The following is a 17726-nucleotide window of genomic DNA, read 5'->3' as shown; positions in this document are numbered from 1 at the left end:
ATGGGCATGGTGACACTTTTTGGTCTCTGTTCCAGCATGGGACTCTGGTCCAGAATATCTCCAGCGCCTGCCAGCTCTGTCATGATATTGTTTCTAGTGAAACAGGTAAGCCAATTCAATAATTAATAATGGACAAGTATAAAAGTGGATTCCTATCACATAACATTTTAACCTTCACAAACAGCATGTCTGTTTCAAAAATAGGTCTGACATAACAACTTCTCTTTATTAAAAATTAGTCATGAGAAATGTTGACTGAGAAGCTGTGGAGTTTTGTATTAGAACTCACTCTGACTAGGTTATTTATTACAATTTTCTTCTATTAATGCTCATTAATACAGTGAATAAATTGTATTACATCTGTTTTTACAGTCTCTTTTCATACCAATGTTGATCAGTATTGAATTATATTTATTTTTCAATTTTCCTACCAGATATCAATACTATTGTGAATCATTATTATTTTCTACTGCTTTTCCCCTGTTCTAAAAACAGCTTTGCTTTGTTTCTAGCACTATCTTTTAGCCTTTGACTTGTACGAGGGGTGAGTATTGAATCTCACATTTGTGAAATCTGGTGTTATTGGTTTCATTCTTCACCTCAGCTTCTTACAGAAGGCTAGTAAATCTGTATGTTATTTCTACTTTTATTTCTTGTAGAGATCTAATAAACTATTCACTTCTTTTTTTCCTAAATCTATAAACAAAATATGAAAGCTTACCACTTTGTCCATATAGTCTGATAATTTGTAAGAGTTTTAGGTATTTAATGACAAAATATCTCAGTGTAATTCACTTCAAGGAAATTTTCACTTATGTTTTTAGTAATTATTATTTATTAATATCAACCTTGATTTTGATAAATTAAAAAAAATACTAAGATATAGTAAATTTCAATTCACCTGAATATGATTCATATAGAGATTTAAGTTACATTTCTATGAAATAAGTGTACATGAGAATAAGTGTAATTGACAGTCTTATTTTAAACTGAAAGTAATAAGGTATTTCTAGCCACTCATCCTCCATTTAGCTGGGTTACTAAGGAAGTGGGTTTGCATGAGTGCTGTAGAGACCGTAATTGTGTTCCTAGCTTTTTTATGAAGAAAAAGTTACCAGGAGACACATATCCTGTTTTTTTTTTTTAATAGAAAATATTCCTAATGCTTTTGTATAATTCATACCTAGAGCTTCTCTCACATAAATGAATATAGAACTGAAACAGCTCTCAGGTTTGTGAGATACCTTAAATCTGTAGGACACCTCAACCAAAGCACTGGTTCCATTAATGCTAACAGAAAATCTACCAATTACTTCCGTGAGATCAAAACTTTACAAGACTATAAATCACAGTGAATTACTTTGTCATAGTGATTCCTGTAACTTGGTTAAAGAAATATGTGTTATATTTCCTCATATTTTATTTAATAAGTAAGAAAAATTTAAAGAAATAACAATCATAAATCACTATATCAATTTTTTCTAGCAGACACCGATACAAGTATGAAAAATATCAATCAGAATAAAACAGGATCATAGCTGAAAGAATAAGTAAATATTTAAGCTCTTCTTTGTAGTTTATACCTAAATTGAAGGTTTTTTCTGTCCATAATAGCATAGTCTGAATAAACAGAAACATTTCATTTCACCGTTAGCTTAGTATAAGAAATTATACTGTGGTCATTTATGAAAAAAATAAATTTTAACCAGTCTGTTTGCAACCTTGGAGGTTTATTATTATAATCCACTTCCTAAGTGAGAGCTTCAGGCAGTGTTTTCTGCTGCATCCAACCTATTTTTAAACAGTGGTGTTGTCTTGGTGCAGTTTGTGGGCTCTGAGCAAACCAAATGAATTGAAAGACCCTTCCAGGGAAGTCTGATTAAATTTCAGTACGGATGAACTTTGGTGCGAGCTGGGTGCCAGGCCCACAGGCTGAAGCGGTTCATTTGCTACCAGTGAAACTTCAGATAGCCTGAAGTGAAGAAACATCCAGGCAGGGCAAAAGGTCATGGATTTTCTGAGCTTCTGTCTTGGATGTTGGAGTTTAATTTCTTTTGAGTCAGAAGTCCTGTTTAAATGCTAGTGGCTGAATGTCAACTGAAACATAAAACTGAGATCAAAAGGCATGCTGAGCTGTATGTTGCCACTGCTTAAGATCATTGTAAATTTACCTGAAAGCTTGTATTTCTACTGCTGAGCATGCATTGTATCTAAATTTCGATAGCATAGAGTAGCCCAAAACTTAGATTATAATAAAACCTCACTGGGATCTGTAATCACAGACCCATGTCAGATGCAGGGAGCAATTTGTCAGTTCTTAGAACATACCCACAGGACTGGGCCTTCTTACATATGTAGCAAAAGCAGGAAAAGCCCCCGTAATCTCTGCAGTGATTGCTGTGCTCCTGACATTGACCCAGCCTGCAGACCCTCCTTTTTCTGAAAAATAATAGTGACATGGATGTAAGGTGTGCAGACAAGCCTGCCTGTCTGATTTTTTTGTTGGATCCTTTTCACTTAGTTAAACAGACATACAATGTCAAGGTATCCCACTTCCTTAATTTCCCTTTCCCTCTTAAGGCTAGTGCCTTATTCCCAGCCCACACAGTATGCCTTCTCACTGGACAGTGAATAGCTCTTTAGTGCACTTAATGCAGAAGAGACTTAACAGGATGTCCCACTGCAGAAAACACTGAAGTCTTCTGTCTGGGGCACCTGCATCAATTCCTTTCACACCAAGAAGGGAAAGAAAGCTAATTTTCCTCATTCCAAGGCACTGCCAGCATTCTTCAGCCTTTCTCTATACATATGTCCTTATAGATTTTTCCCCAGAGTGGAGACCACTGCAGACTGAATAGTCACGTACGAACAGCAAGCTTGCTTTTTTAAGGTAGTTTTGGTAGTCCCTCTGTAAGTAGCTGATGATCAATTCACAAGTTGCTGCCATTCAAGTCATCATGGTTTGCTGTTGAATATCTGTTTATCATTTCTTTGATAAGATAAATCTACGGGGATTTCTTAGTCGTTTAGTTTAATGATTAAGGCCACTCCAGCACTTTCCTTACAACTTGCAAATTTATTGCCATCTCTTTCGAGGTATGACCATCGGAATTAGTCATACTATCCAGGCAGCGTTGCACCAGGGACAAATACTACTCATTAATAGTCTTGTACTCCTTTTCAACATCCTCCCTTGTATGTACAGCTCCAGAAATGTCAATAGTCTCCTGTATTGCAATGTTGTCTACAGGTGTCTCATGTCACTTCATTTCAACAACTAAATATAAATTCTCAAAAAGTCCCGACATACATCCTCTAGCTGTGGTTTCTAGGAGTAAAATGTTGCATTAGGTCTATCACAGTGCATGCACTGCAGAGGGGTTCATGTTTCTCTGTGATCTAAATGGCCATTATTAACTGGTCATTGTCTGCTCCCCTGTTAATTTCCAATCATCTACACTTCTTTTGATTAAGAATTTAAATTATTTTATATGTTCTTCTAACTATATTTCAAATTAACTTTTGAGGTCAGCTGACAGCTCTTAATTTTTTTGTCAGGTGCAGCTCCGATTTTACACAGACTTGGTTTTTTTTTTCATCAGAAAGTCTTATGTTAGAAAACCAAGCATCTCAGATATTTACATCAATAGTGACCAGTTATTGGCTATCTGACTGTGCCTGCAGCTTTGCAAAAACCGACAATTATGTAAGGAAGTGATGTGAAACTGTCATATATGCCTAAACTGCTCCTCACTCTTGTTGAGTGAGCTTCCTCATGACTGCATGTCAATCTCATGTCCAGGAATGGAACCAAACAAGCATCCAGGTAGCTGCTGTGAGGCTTTCCTTGTATTTCCTTGGCTGTTTAATGCATTTGTTTATGAGAAACTGAAGTGTTATCCCTTAAATCAAGCAGTCTTTTCTACAAATGCGTCATCTCCATGTCTTTGCCTCTTCAGATAAGGTTCACTGACCCCAGAGTGTCTGAAGAATCTCCCCTGACTCCCAGCATTTTGAGGCCTACATGAGGGAAATGTCAAGATACTTTTTATTTTGGAAACATGCATTCCTTTCTCATGGCTGCTGTAAATATTCTCTCTTTATCTTGCAAGCCCATCAGAGGAAGAATGATGATAGTCTTTCTACTCCCTGGAATTTAAAGTAGGGTGTCTGGAAATTAGCTGGGAGACTAAAAGCAGAGTATCAGGCAGGCAACATTTTACACAGCAAAAACATGCATGAAACAGTGGTCTCATATAACAGCTAGCTAATAGTCTCCACTGTTCTTATTTTGAAGGTAAATAAATATGATTTGCTTTATTTTTACAACAAACATAGGTTCAAAGAAAAAGATACAGGTGAAGTTCACAGCCATACATTGTCCTGGTTATTTATCTCAGCCCTTGGCACATGACCAAGCTCAGCCAAGCTCAGGACAAGCACACATGTGTGAAAGGCAGTTTCCAAAAAGGGTCTAGTCCAGACAAAAGGAAACTGATTTTCCCCAGAGAGCTGAAAAGCACCCTTTGGTATAAGGATTTCTGCCTTTTAGAAAACATATTTAGTCTACTCTTCAAAATTTGGTCATTAAAATTGGGAACATTTTCAACCAGTAGTGAATTTTTCATTTTTGGTGACTTATAGTGACAGTGTTCTTTCTTTGACTACCTGCCCACCTCTGGCCTCTCAAAGCCCTGGTTTCAGGACACCCACTGGCATATTACACAGAGACTGCTTAGGCTGATGTTCTTTTCCCTGGATAAATAATGACCAAGTCATCATGCCGATACTGAACTGTAAGCAGTATCTAGCATTATCCTTTCTCTATTGCTTTACTCCTAATTGGGCATTTCTTCAACAGCCCAAATCTAATATGTCACAAAGCAATTTTGCATTTAACTCTTCTATTTTTAGCCATTCCTTTCCTAAACAGTAATTATCAGCTACAGCCCTCTTAAGGCCTCTGCAGTCAGAGTGTTGTGTGATAAAGATGTGTCAGAAAGATCGATATTTACAGAAAGCAAGTTAAAATATGAGAGTCCCCTTGGGACAGTTGCAACCCTTACATTGATAAGGCCACAGATGTCCACCATATCCTAAACACATCAGTCACTATATTGAAAATCATTATTAAAATCTGCCTATAGCTGGGATTTTTTTTTTTTTAACAGCAGAGCAAATTTTGTATTGGGAGTAATTTTACCAGTGGACACATTTAATTCTCTCCTCTGTGCTAACAACTGTTGATCTACATCTCTGATCTCATCCTTTCATGCTAATGTCTAGGTCTCTTTCCTTTCTTCTTATCTGCTTCACGGTGCCAAGGGAGTGACTCAAGGTCAGCATATCCAAGCAGGGCTCCTAAGCCTCTTCTCACTTTCCCTTTTTGAACACCACTGACAATCCCCTCAATCTCTGTGTTTTTTCTGTGTGTTTCTGTGGCCAAAGTGCCATCCATGTCTTATAAATGCAGCAGTCCTCTCCCATACAACCTGCCAGAATTTGTCCATCAGAGCAAGTGGCCAGTTAGACACCAACACACTTTTTTGCTTCATTTGTATTCTCAGCCTATCTTCACCCAGAAAAGAAGAGAGTGGGTGATAGATCCAGTAGGACCCTGTGGATTGAGGGTGGATTGTTCTTGCTTTTAGGAGCAGCAAAACACATTTGGGGACAGAAGCTTCCAGAACACAGCACTGGGTGAGCAGGCAAAGAGAAAGAGCCAGAGCAAGGAGCCAGGAGCCTACAGCATAGCAGCAACCAAGAGGAGCAGGCAGCTCTTGTAATTATAGGATGGTTGTTTCCAGACATCAGAGGGGACTCTGCTGTCATTAAATCTTCTGTCATTAAATCTGCTGTCATTAAACTAAGTCCAAAGTTGAGCCTGTCTTCAAGGCTACACTAGTAAAAGGGAGATTGTTCTTGAAGTGCTTTTATTTCTCTTCTCTCTAAACAGATCACATCAATGCAATTGTTCCAGGTGATATTCTCTCCAGAAATCTAGCTTTTCAGAATTTAAAGGAATTCTTGATCTCCTCTGGGGTCATCACTATAACAGGAAGGCATAGGCAAAACCAGCTTTGAAAATATCTAAAACAAACAAACAAACAAACAAAATGTACCTACAAGAGCTCAGGACATAAAAATCCATTCGTGTGAGATGTTTTATGTGGAGAAAATTTTGGCATGGATAAAAGTAATGCTCCATTTCATTACATGAGGAATCTTGAGGGCAAAGACTCTTCTCCTCTATGGCCACAAGAAGACAGCAAAACTGTGCCCTGTCCAGGCAAAAAGGGCAACATAGTTGGTGCAGATGGGCAAGTAGAACGAAGATTTACAATTACGTTTTAAAAAAAAAAAATAAGGAAAATAAAGATGTCCATGGCACAGTTGCAGCTGTTGGAGAAAGAAGTGGTCTTTAAAGTGCTGGGCAGGAGTACAGAATGCACTGGGGAAAAGGTGTTAGTAGCTAAATAGTATTGCTTATTCATTACTCTTTTATTCAATTTTTTACTGTACTACTCAACCAGGTGTGCTTGATTATCTTTAAAAATACTCTAAAAATAAACAGCCCTCAATATTATCATCAATGAGATTCCTAAATTAATCTAGCAGAAACATAAATACATGAGAACTACTAGCTGACCTTGGCATAAGGCAACTGTAAAAAGCCTGGAAAGACTGTAAAATTCATGAAGATAAGCACCCATTTTCTACAGTGGAGGAATGAAATGTCAATGGTTTTGGTGCACCCTCACAGATCCTAGCAATTAAATATCTGTGTGGATGTTTTAAAAGGAACTTTACACAAGTTGAATAGATTTCTGTGGTAATACAGCAGCATGGTAATACACTTCTTGCTCAGGCAAAGACAGCAACTGAAGAAATTTCACTAATAGTTTCCTGGAGAAGGAAGGGGTCTGTCTTTACCTCCTTGCTTACCTACCGTTCCTCCATTCTCCTCTCCTCTCTCCTCTTCTCTCCTCTCTTCTTAAATTTCTTATAATGGAAAGAAACTTGCCACTAAAAGACCACAAGGTTCTAACTGATTTTCCTTATGTTCAGTATTTTCACTCACAGGCCAAAGGCTCTCTGCTGGAAAAAACCACTACTGGATGGAAGAAATATAGACAAGAATGCTTGAAAATGCTGCAGGAATCAACTGTAGATACTGGTAAGGAAACAAACAGCACAATAAAGCAACATGTTAAGTAACATTGATGAAATGCAAATATTCTTTTACTTGCTTTGCAGAAGTGTGTGTCTGTTTAGAAGTTCTAAATGTAGAACAATCAGCTGTAACCAGACATGCAAACATGCAATCATGAAGTTAATGGCTGTCTTTGTCCTGAAACATATTATGTTCCTATATGTAAAACCAGATCATATACAGAAACGAACCATTGAACAGCTGGTGTGGAGCTACCACTATGGTGCAGCACTGAGTGCCTTGTCAAGAGGTAGCTGCTACCTGTTATTGGTAAGAGCCATGTCCTTTGGATGAAGGAGACCAGTTTTCACTTCCCTTTTCAGCCTAAAGGAAGTCAAACCCATATACCTGGAAATTATGCTAACCACAGGAGAACAGACTATCCAGGAAAAAGATGTCTCCTATTTCTATACTTCAGAAACTGAGCCATGGCAGACAAGAACCCAAAACACATAAGGCAAGACAGAGACTGGTTTCTGCCTAGTCAAGGTAGCTGGGGAGCTGCCCTCTTCTCACAGGACTACTTATGCACTTTGTGATACAGTCATTAGGTTAATAAACTAAGACAGTGAGACCAGGTTGCCCCATGTTCACCTGGCACTTACAATGATTAGCTTCAAGTCCCTTATTTATTCTCCTGCCTCCACAGCTTTTGGACTCTTGGCTGAAGAGCAGCATAGCTTCAGAGGACAGTATCTTCTCCTGAAAAGTGGCAGAGGGAGGAACTGAGTCCATGCCTCCTACCTCTGGTTGAGTGCTCTAAGTTTTATGCTGTTTGGCAAAAGGGGAGCTTATAATCTGTGATTATTTCACTCTTAAAAGTATAAACTCTGCTCAGCTAGATGTCTGTCTTCAGGAAAGGTTGATACAGGTTTGGTTTGAGTAGTTGGAGAAGTTCAAGAAGCAGCTGGGAGAGAGGTACCTGCAGTCACCAAGGAAAGATTAAGAGTGAAACTGTGCTCTATGTTTTGTACTCACTGGCTATAGACAGGTCTCTGCTCCTGTGTGTAAGTGTTAACACTCATGGTCATCTTGCTTGGTAGCTACCTCACCTCATCAACTGCACAGGGAGACTCCAGGATATTATGAGCTCTGACTCACTTTGTTAGTGGTAGAAATCTGCATTTATGACATGGTAGTGTGCAACTTTGTTGGCCAGCACATACGGTCTGATTAAGATCAATGTGTGTATTTTTCATCATTCAAAATGCATTTAGAAGTTGGAAATCAATCCAAAACGTTGACCTGGGATTTTAAAACAGCAGGGGAAAAAAAAAGAGGTTTTCAAGCCTAAATTATGTCATACTTTATGTTTTAAAGTTCCTTAAGCTTTTCCCAAAATATTGAAATCTCTAACTTTCACAGGCCTTTGAAAAACAAAAGGGAAGATATACTCCGTGACTCAAGGAAACTATTTTTTGTGGTCACATTCAATAACAGGCTTTATCTTCTTTCAACTGAATTAGGAGTTGCTGAAAACGAGCAGTTCTGCTTGGGCATGGCAGCATGCTAAAGGAATGAATCCTCATGCTCTCCAGCCTTCACCACTGACCTGCTCCAGAGGCAGCTGCAGCTCCTGGCAGCTGCAACAGCATGAGCTAATTGCCTCAGCTTATGCTGTGAAGCTGTAACAGCTGGGGAAACAAAGCAAGACACCATTCTCCTTTCTGAGCCCCATCTCCATCAAGGACTTTGTTCAGCTTTCATAGTATGCATGAGGCAGGAAATGCCCACTCATTCTTCCTGAGCTTTTGAGTGTGCTTAAAAGCAAAAAAGCAGCATACTAGCTATGCAAAGGCAGCCGAATACCCATTGAGGACTACCAGAACTTTGCTAGGGCATACAGAGATGCTGTCAGGAGCTAAGCCTCTTCTAGAACTGAAATTGTCTAAAGATGTCAAGAACAACATCATATGTGAGCAGATGCACAGAGAAAACATAGGCTTATTACTAAACAAGGCATGGAAACCAGTCACTAATAAAGGAGGACCCACGAAACTACAGGTCTATTAGTCTTACTTCAGTCCCTGGGAAAGTAATGGAACAAGTCCTCCTAGAAACTGTTACTAATCAAACGAAGCAGGTGATTGGGAAAAGCCAGCACGGATTTTCCAAAAGCAAATCATGCCTGACTAACCTGATCACCTTCTACAACAAGGTAACATCAGCTGTCAACATGGGGAGACTTCAGCAAAGCATTTGACTCTGCTTCCCACAGCCTTCTCCTGGACAAGCTGGGAAGGTACAGGTTGGATGGAGGGTAGTGAGGTGGGTAGCAAACTGGCTAACAAGCCACACTCAAACAGTGGTGAAAAATGGTTTTGACTCAGGCTGGCAGCCTGTCACAAGTGGGGTCCCCTAGGGATCGATACCAGGCCGAACAGTGTTCAACATCTTCATAAATGATCTGGGCCCAATGGCATTGAAAGCACCCTCACCAAGTTTGCTGATGATGCCAAGCTGGGTGGTGAGGTGGACACGTCAGAAGGCAGAGCCATCTTACAGAGAGACCTGGACAGGCTGGAAGAGTGGGCTAGCAAGAACTGTATGAAGTTTAACAAAGACATAACCAAAGAGCTCAGTACATGCTAGGATGTGTATGGCTGGGGAGCGGCCTCTCTGAAAGGGGCCTGGGGGTCCTGGTGGACAACACACCAAACATAAGTCAGCAGTGCACTGCTGCCTCAGCAAAAGCAAATTGGATCCTGGGCTACATCTGCAGGGACATTACCAGCAGAGATAGAGAACTGATCACCACACTCCACTCAGCGCTTCTCAGGCTGCATGTGGAGTACTGTGTCCAGTTCTGGTCCCCAAAATTCAAGAAAGACATGGATAGACTGGAGAGGGTCTGAAGGACGGTCATGGAGATGATCAAAGGGCTGGAGAACCTGCCCTATGAGGAAAAACTGAAGGACTTAAGTCTTTTCACCCTGGAGAACAGAAGGTACGGGGGGGACCTCATCAAAGTAAAAGGCTGCTACAAAGAGGATGGGGGCTCTCTCTTCACAAACAGCCACATGGAGAGAACAAGGGGCAACAAGTACAAGTTGCACTGGAAGAGGTTTCTCCTTGTTGTGGTTTAACCCCAGTCAGCAACTAAGCACCACGCAGCCGGTTGCTAACCCCTCCCCACCCCACAGTGGGATGGGCGAGAGAATTGGGAAAAACAAAAGTAAAACCCACGGGTTGAGATAAAGACAGTTTTAATAGGAGAGCAGAGGAAGAGTGAATAATATTAACAATAATAATAATGATGATGATAAAAAGAATATACAAAACAAGTGATGAACAATGCAATTTCTCACCACCTGCTGACTGATGCCCAGCCCGTCCCTGAGCAGCAATCGCTGCCCCCTGGCCAGCTCCCCCCAGTTGCTATACTGAGCATGACACCATATGGTATGGAATAGCCCTTTGGCCAGTCTGGGTCAGCTGTCCTGGCTGTGCTCCCTCCCAGCTTCTTGTGCACCTGGTAGAGCACGGGAAGCTGAAAAGTCCTTGACTAGTATAAACACTACTTAGCAACAACTAAAACATCAGTGTGTTATCAACATTATTCTTATACTAAATCCAAAACACAGCACTATACCAGCTACTAAGAAGAAAATTAACTCTATCCCAGCCAAAACCAGGACATTCTTGATCTAAGAAAAACTTTTTTTACAGGAAGAACAATCATTCACTGTAACAACCTCCCCATGGATGTGGTGGAGTCCCCATCACTGGAGGTTTTCAAGATGCGATTGAACAGGGTGCTAGATAATCTCATCTAGGCTCCCTTTCCCACAAAAGATTGGACCAGATGATCTTTTGAGGTATCTTCCAACCTGGGCTATTCTATGATTCTGTGCTATTTCAGTAAAGCATGCTAACCACTGGGCCACTAGTGGTGCTGAAGGAGATAGGATAACCCTTGTTCAAGTTGACTCACTATGTATCCAGCAGTGACAGCTGGGGGGAAAATAAGAGTTCCAGTCCCAGTTTTCTGTGATGTTTATGTATTTTTTATGGGCAGGCACTTGATGAAAACAGAAGTAATCTGGTGTGTGGAACTTGTGCTTTCCACGCTCTGAGGACATGTTGGTTCTGGAATCAGTTTCCATCAGCTTACAAGAGGGTAATAAAGATTATACGAATAATGTCCTGGAGTATTCTAGCCATTACTAAGCAAAAGGGGAAAACCATCAACAATGTTTAAAGCAATTCTGCCAATATGCATTTCCATGCTGAGAACTTAGAATCTGGGAATCTCCAGTTTAGGGATTTGCATGGATGGCACATCATTTCTGAGTCCTAAGCAGTTCGAGGCAAGAAAACCAGGCAGTCACCTCTGTCAAAACTGTTATGCTTCTAGTACAACACAGTGTCAATTTGAGCACATAACGAAATGTCTGCCAGCAGTGTGATGCATCTGGGCTGTCTCAGGTCCCCAAAAAACCCAGGTAGGCAGGTTTTGGATTTGTTCCCTTGGAAGTAAGCAACTAACTGTTCTGGTTACCATGCAGGATGTTACCATGTAGAACAGTCACTGTACCAAAAGCACATGCAGGAAGGGCCAGGGTGTCACTCAGCTGAAGCATTCAGTTATCTAGTTCTTCACTGTTCACTTCATCATGCTATATTTTTATGTGATGATAAAATAATACTTGTTGCTAGATGCCGAAAATATAAGTTTTTCTTCTATGTTGTTAGATGTTTATCTGACTTCAAAGTTTCAAAGGTGAATGACCAGGAGTCAGAAAAGTACTAATGAAGATACACAGTAGAAATGTTAAGCAGACTTTCTCAGAAAGAAAGGTGTATTTGTGACAGAGGGGTCATTAGAACAGCATGTATGGCCAGTATGATAATAAAGCTGAGTTACCCTTACCTCCAGTAAAATTCACCTTCTAGGAAGTCTGATCATCCCCAGGCATGTGCTTTCTAGTAGTAGGAAGCAACTACTAAGAAAAATATGATCTCACTCCCAGAGTTTTGCTTTTTGTTGCCCTTTGACATTTTGGAAATGCTATGCTTTCCTGGTTTCTCTTCTTTTCTCTTTCTTTTCTCTTCTTTTCACTTCTTTTCGCTTCTTTGCTTTGCTTTTCTTTGCTTTTCTTTTTTTGCTTTGCTTTTCTTTGCTTTTCTCTTCTTTTTTGCTTTGCTTTTCTTCTTTTTTCTCTTCTTTTCTTCTTTTCTTTTCTTTTCTCTTCTTTTCTTTTCTTTTCTTTTCTTTTCTTTTCTTTTCTTTTCTTTTCTTTTCTTTTCTTTTCTTTTCTTTTCTTTTCTTTGCTTTGCTTTTCTTTGCTTTGCTTTTCTTTGCTTTTCTTTGCTTTTCTTTGCTTTTCTTTGCTTTTCTTTGCTTTTCTTCTCTTCTTTTCTCTTTTTTTTCTTCTCTCTTTTTTTCTCTTCTTTTCTTTTCTCTTCTTTTCTCTTCTTCTCTCTTCTTCTCTTGTCTTTTTCTGTTTACTTTGGCTGTGGGAAATAAGGAAGGACAAAACACAGAAAGGTCAGACAAAGAAGCTGCCATAAATTACAGACTATGTGACTACACTCAGAGAGGCAAGAAGACAGAGTGATGAGGACTGCAGAGGGGACAAAAGTTTTCCTGGAAAACAAGGGAAGCAAAGCACAGATCAGCCCAGCCAGTACACCTGCAAGATAGCTTACAACTAAAGCTCACAAGAAAGAAAGAAAAATGGTAGTGAGAAGCTAGAGATCAATGACCTGTGGGGAAAACCTGGTGTGCAGAAACCCTTAGCATGCTGCAAAAGAAGAGTGTATTATGGTGGGAAGGCAGAGAATGGTGGCTTTTGGTGGCAATTAGAACTAAGCCAGATGACCCAGGAGGCCACAAGCAGTGACACGTGGCAAGATATTAGAGGGCAGCAGTTTGTAGCAGGCAATCAGGAGAACTACAGGGACTCAGAACTCCAGTTTTCATGAAATGGAGAAAAAAATATTTTTCTCCTGGGAGCCTACCCAATCCACACTTGAACAAACCTCGATCAGATATCAGGGAAAGGAACAATAAAAATGCAGCTATAAATGTTAACAACTACACAGGTCATAAGGCAGATAGGGCCACAGATGTTCACCCTCAAAGGTACAAGGTACATTCTTAGTAATGAATGTACATACTGTGCTGTGTATTTTAGCAGAAACACCCTGAAAAGATGGTGGTGAGATAGCACACAGCTATATCTTTGTTGCTCCCTGTATTCTTCTTCCTACATAAGTTTCTCAAAGTATTGCTATGTATCACAGAAAAGAAAGCAGGACTTACTCTTCTAGCTTTGGATGGGCAAAAGGGTTAAAGTTAAGAGAGAAGAACTTCATCTTATCCTAGAAGACAGACAGAAACTAACCAAGAGACTAGTGCAGCCATTAATGCATTTTATTTTATCTTACTGTAACCTGATTGCACCATTTAAATTCTGCGTTATCAAATGTTTTATCTTAACCTTAAGTCCTGTGAATGATGTGATACCTGTGAAGCTTAAAACTGAACTAAGGTCTGAGATATTACCAGCTCCCTAACCTCTATTGCCCAAAGACTAAGAGGAGTCACTACCCCAGAATCTGGCAGTGGTCTGAGCTGAGAAACGGTTTCACAGGGGTCATGAAAGGTGGAATATCTTCCATTTACCAGCAAAAAGTCTGTGGCATGTACCAAAAACAGTGGGTGAGAGCATGGCTAGAAACTGTCTGTTACATCTGGGACAACAGATACCTCAGGATGATTTTGAGCAATACCCTTATCTCATAATGAAGTATGTAAAATCTGCTGCTGTTGTGTAGATCCAGGCAAGAAGGGTAGCAGCCATTTCTGCACTGTGCACTGAGCATTGCACAGTGAATGCACAAAGTTTATCTGCTACATCTTGTAAATACTCTGGAGTAGCTTGCTGGTTACCTGGAACAGTATACAATGGTTTTCATAATTGTCCATTGTCTGAACAACTTTTTGTAAAACTTTTATTTGCTTCTCTCCCCAGGAATACATTGTAATGGGACATTTGATCAGTTTGTTTGCTGGCCTTACTCACCCCCAGGAAATGTCTCTGTTCCTTGTCCTTCATATTTGCCATGGTTGGAAAATGGTAATGTGAAAGTGGTATCCTGCCTTCGAGTTTATACTGGGAAACCAGCTAAAGGACGGATGGTGCTGGTCTTTCTTGTCCCACTATACTTTGAAGTATCTGAGGGCTTTCTTGACTCACCTCTTTTCGCCTCTTTTCTGAATTGAGGCACAAAATTGTTGTCGATGTTTAATTATTTATTCTTTTTCTCCATCCATGCTTGTTACAGCTCCATATTGTCTGCTATAAAGCAACATTTCCAAGATCATGTGACCTTACTGCCAGGCCTTTATCAGTATTGGCAGTAACAGATTTGGGGTGCAGCTTCTGAGGTTCAACTTCTGGGGTCCCCACTGACTTTCTGGAAGCTCTCTCCCAGAAAGCTGGAACACCCAAACAAGGCAGCAGTCCAAGCAGTCAGCCCTCCAGTAGGACACACCACACCACCAGCAAGTGGTGTGGTGAAAAAACAAGCTTTCCAAGCAGCCTTTTCATTAAGCGAGTGGAGGAGGGAGACTCTCAGGAAGGGAAAAAGAATAGCATCTGCAGGAGCAAAACTGTCTAAAAGCAAACCACATTCCCTTTCTCTTAAAGAAACGAAAGGACATTCCTACAACTGCACCCTAACATTTCTGAATCGTGCTACACAGCCTTTCATAGCCACATGTGGCTTTCTTAGCTGTGTTTCTAATACCATTCGGAAAAACCAATTGTGTCTGAGTCCTCTAGTTTATGGGAGACTACTATAGGCTGCTTATCCTAGCTTTTTCCAGTCCACCCCACACATGGTTTGTTCTGTAATGTCATAATTTGCTCTTTTTTCTGCTGCTAAACAGAAAGAGACCCAGTTTCTATCTAGTCTCCCAAACAACTGCTTCTGCCAACCATTTAGAAAAAATTCAGCTCTTCATAATAAACATAAAAGCATCTTCCTTCCCTCCATGTAATGGAGACTCTTTTTTTCTCTTTTTCTGTCTAAATTTCTACAAAAGCAAGATGTAATACATTGCACCAGGTTATGAAGCTTTTAATTGTGTTCACAGTGGGGAACACAGTGGGGCTGCTGTGTTACAGCATCATCTGGCATTCTCATCCCTACCACAGCACTGTAGGAGAAGAGGCATTAGAGACAGGCCAGCTGTTTGCTTGTCCTAGAGATTTTGTGGGACTGGGATTAGGGTTGTTTGTAGTCCCAATTTCTATTCCTGGTGCCATTTCCAAGGCATAGCTGTGTCTGCTCTGAGACACTGATGGACTTGGACCAGAAATGCTTGGAAGCTTGAAGTAAATTTATTGTCGTTTGTCATTATTGCCAAGCCTGAGCACTGAAAAATTAGGGTAGTCTAGAAACGAGATTTCTGATCACATTTCATAGATGCCTTCAGATTTTTTTCAGTGTTTAGTCTCCACACAGAGCTCCTGCTCCATCACAGCAAACTGTGCTCCCAAAGCAGTTCTCTCAGTTCTGGTTATCCTGAGCGAAACGAGATATTCTGGTTGTTGCTGCAACCCTTAAACACTTCCTAATTAAAAAATGAATGAAAAAGCTCATGTCTGATTAGAAATAAATGGAAGGCAGTTGTTAAGGACAACATCAAACAAACATCAGCCAGGGTCCCCATACCATTCTTCTGATCTCATGGGCAAATTCTTCATTAGTATAAACTTGGACAATACAGGGAAAGCCAAGAAAGCTTCACCTGTTCACACCACCTGCTGATGAGGCCCCAAAGCACATAAATAAAACACCAGCCACAGGTGTTTCAGAGAAAGATCATTCCCTAATCAAACCATACTCTTTCTCCTACAATTTTGACTCCACAGCCTGGGCAATGTGCTACCCATACTTGATGGAACTTATGAGTTTAATGAGGAAAAAGGAATAAAGTGAGATGTAGGCTTTTCTTTTGGATGTAGTAACTGTATCTGTTGTAAATACCAGGTACATTCTGGGAATTTATTTCTGCTAGGTTACATTCCTACTTTGTCCTATGTAAATATGACAAATATATTGTCAAAGACAAAAGAAAAGCGTTTTTTATTCCTTTTTTGAGTGGGGGTGGGGTGGTGCCTATTGCTGTGCTGTAAGGGAGAAATCTTTAAAACGTTTATGAAAAATGAAAACTTTATTTTGACCTTTCAGACTAAACCTCTGTTTACTTTCAGGAAGTGTAGGAAATGTATACAGAGTCTGCTTGGATGAAGGGACTTGGCAAACGAAGGAAAACTCCACAGACATTTGGCGTGATAGTTCAGAATGTTCTGAGAAAAATAATTTAAAAAAAAATGTAAGTATGTTTTATATTATGGTTTAATACTTTAATCTTCTTAATCCCTTCTTGAGTAACTGATAAAACATTTCCACTGAATACCTGCAAAAGATGTTCAGATTTCATTTGGATTACCAAATGGAAACCTGTTATTTTATTTAGAAGAAGCGGAGGAGGAAAGATTAAGGAGGAGGAGGATTCCTGCTTTAGATGCCACAAATTATTTTCTGTTCAGAGTCCAGTGTTCACATGTGCAGAATTTCTCCTAATAAAATTGAAAAACAGTGCAACCTGACAAGCAAATGACTTAAATTCAAAGCATCCCATCATCTGCCCCAAATCGCTGTAGTCTGCCAAGGCCAGACAACTTCATTCTCTGCTGCTTCCTGAGCCTTTTAGCATTTAATAAGCCATTAACTGGTCCTTTCAAATTTAGCTAGTCACAGACTGGAGGATTCATCATAATGCAAATGCCATCCTTCGTGGTCTGATACAGCATGCAGCCCAAGCGTTGGGCTTTGTCAGCAGGGGGGAATGGCTTTCCCCAGCTGGATACAGAGCAAACTAGGTACTCTCACCTCGACAGCACACAGCTTTTTGTAGTGAAGATAAAATGAAAACAATTACTGATCAGTTCTGGTTTATGAAGCTGGGAATCCCACTCTTGTTCTGTATTTGCAAAGAAGCCTGGCTCGTGTTCTCTGAGAGAAGGCAGTTTGCCTGAGCAAGCTCACTTCCACCACCTGAGTTAAGTTTACGGTAAAGGACAGTTCAAGCAGTGAAACAGGGATCTGATCCTGTTGCCTGCTTGCGCAACTGAGCAATGACTTGCAACAAATGCAGCAGAGTTTCAGATAACAGTACAGCACGCAGCTTATCTGCTTTCAGCTTCTTGTAACTTCATTTGCCATCGTGTTCACCTTAGTTAATGTCAAAATTAAGTCTCTTAGGTAAGCACTACTACTGTTAATTATTTTTTACTTTTTAATACTTTATTGGGTGAGCACAGTTACTGTTTATTACTTTATTGAGTAACGTTGCTTTACTGATTACTTTATTAAACACTATTAGTTCAGGATCCCCACGTACTACCAAGTTTTTACTAAACTCTTTATATAATGATACCTGAACTCCTAAACTTACAGTTAATTTATACAAGTGTGAAAAATATTCCTAAGT

General features: G+C 40.0%; 1 protein-coding gene across 1 annotated transcript in view; it reads left to right on the top strand.

Annotated features, from left to right (window-relative positions):
- GLP2R (glucagon like peptide 2 receptor) overlaps positions 1-17726 on the top strand; it is a gene marked incomplete at both ends in the record, with an annotated part of 43218 nt that continues 25492 nt past the window's right edge. Inside the window, 4 exons of the mRNA XM_082326926.1 lie at positions 1-105; positions 7084-7177; positions 14194-14298; positions 16444-16565. Coding sequence (XP_082183052.1) covers positions 1-105; positions 7084-7177; positions 14194-14298; positions 16444-16565 — 426 coding nt within the window. The remainder of the gene's footprint in view (positions 106-7083; positions 7178-14193; positions 14299-16443; positions 16566-17726) is intronic.

Source organism: Platalea leucorodia, assembly GCF_965183815.1.
Source record: "Platalea leucorodia genome assembly, chromosome: 14".
Classification (NCBI taxonomy): domain Eukaryota; kingdom Metazoa; phylum Chordata; class Aves; order Pelecaniformes; family Threskiornithidae; genus Platalea; species Platalea leucorodia.
This window is presented reverse-complemented; position numbering and strand designations above follow the sequence as displayed.